General features: G+C 46.8%; 1 protein-coding gene across 1 annotated transcript; it reads right to left on the bottom strand.

Moving 5' to 3' along the window:
- Positions 1–130: 130 nt before the first annotated feature.
- On the bottom strand, positions 131–968 carry ARF1 (ARF GTPase 1). The gene is made up of 3 exons (XM_027771244.1): positions 783–968; positions 572–682; positions 131–294 (listed from the first exon to the last, which is right to left on the bottom strand). The coding sequence occupies exons 1-3, from the start codon at positions 928–930 to the stop codon at positions 146–148; spliced, it is 408 nt and encodes a 135-aa protein (XP_027627045.1). The 5' UTR covers positions 931–968; the 3' UTR covers positions 131–145.
- Between the last annotated feature and the right edge of the window lie 956 nt (positions 969–1,924).

Below are 1,924 nucleotides of genomic sequence, written 5' to 3'. Positions count from 1 at the left end.
GGTGATAAGGGGGGGTCAGCAGTAAAGACAGAGGATCGGGACTGACAGGCTTTGAGCCACCCCCCTCCCTACCCAAGACATGGGTGCCCTTGGGAGAAAAATCTGGCTTCATCTCAGGTCTGGTCTTGACCCACCCAGCTCTCCTTTAAGGGTTGGTCCAGATACCTACTTGCTTATTGGCAAACACAAGGAGGACAGCATCCCTGAGCTCGTCTTCAGCCAGCATCCTCATGAGCTCCTCGCGGGCCTCGTTCACACGCTCTCTGTCATTGCTGTCCACCACAAAGATCAAGCCTGCAATGAAGTCAGCATTATTGCAAATGCAAAACAAAACAAAACAAAACAAAACAAAACAGAAAAACCAACACCACCCTACCCAACTGCCCCTAGAGGCAACAGACTCAACTCTTGAGGATCAAAACTGGCCGTTTTGTCCTAAAGGCTTATGAGTCTTCTTGGCCATAATGCTATATAGCCTTGCGCCCTGGAGGCTGGGCATCCCTCTGGTATATAGGACAAGGGATGGCTTAAAGTCATGTGCAAACATCCATACACAAGTCTGGCTACTCACCTTGTGTATTCTGGAAATAGTGGCGCCACAGAGGCCGGATCTTGTCCTGGCCACCCACGTCCCACACAGTGAAGCTGATGTTTTTGTACTCTACAGTCTCCACGTTGAAACCTGAGAGTTACAGGATTACAGTATGAGCCCCACTGCATCCACTGAGCCAGGCATCACCTGCCCTAGTCCCCCAGTTGCAACCCCTGCCGTGGGCTCTCACCTATGGTGGGAATGGTAGTCACAATTTCACCGAGCTTCAGTTTGTACAGAATCGTTGTCTTCCCTGCAGCATCCAGGCCGACCATGAGGATGCGCATTTCTTTTTTGCCAAAAAGGCCCTTGAAGAGGTTTGCAAAGATATTCCCCATGCTTGTAGATGGGTGGAAGCGACACTGGCCAGAGAAACCTGGGGAAACAAGGTGTCCCAGGTCTCCATTTCTGTGCTGCCTAGTGGGAGCCTTGCAGCAACAGTTGGAGACTTCCCACCCAGGGATATAGTTTCCTCCCATCCCCTGCTCTTGGAAATCCCAATTCTCGAACAATAGAAAAAGAACCTTGCCTGGCCACTTAGGCTCCCCAAATCTACCTTATGATGAAGTCTGGAATGCTTAGAGAAAGAGCTGAGTTAGAATTAGAGAAGCTGTTGCTATCATCTCAGGAAGCAATTTCCAAGGCCACACAGCTGGAGAGGAGAGGTACCAAAATAGCGTTCAACCTATTAGGCTGTGGGACATCTCAGCTGTGAACCATACTGGACTTATACATAGGAAGGGGGGATGTTTACCATCTGAAGATCATGCTTTGAAATGCAGGTGAAATCATCTCTACAATCTAATGCAGAACAGCTCAAGGAGCCAGAAAGAACCACTCAACATATTTCCTTTAAAAAATTATTTTTATTTTTTAAAAATTATTTTTCATCATTAGTTTTTTAAATTTGACCAGAGAAAAGAGAAGGAGACAGAAAGTGAGAAAGCAAGCCATCAGGTCCAGGACTTGAACTCTAGTCAGCCATGTGGGAGTCCAAAACCACCAGGCCACCTGCAGCCCCCAGAATTATTTAATTTTGTCTTTTAAAAAAATTTGTTAGGGACCAGCAGGTGGCGTGGTGATTGAGGCGCTGGACACTCCCACATGGCCGACCAGGGTTCAAGTCCTGAACCTGGTGGCTTGCTTTCTCACTTCCTCTCTCACTCTCAACCTCTGTCTCTCTCTGGTCAAATTAAAAAAAAAAAAAAAAAGAATGAATGAATAAATAAAAATAATTATTAAAAAAAATTTTGTTATAGGTCACACACACTCACTAGAAAGAGAGAGATAGGGAGGGAGTCCAGTGCCTTAACCACCACGTCACCTGCTGGC

Source organism: Tupaia chinensis, unplaced genomic scaffold, assembly GCF_000334495.1.
Source record: "Tupaia chinensis unplaced genomic scaffold, TupChi_1.0 Scaffold000197_1, whole genome shotgun sequence".
Classification (NCBI taxonomy): Eukaryota; Metazoa; Chordata; class Mammalia; order Scandentia; family Tupaiidae; genus Tupaia; species Tupaia belangeri.
Note: the sequence above shows the minus strand (reverse complement) of the source record. Positions and strands in the feature narration are given on the sequence as shown.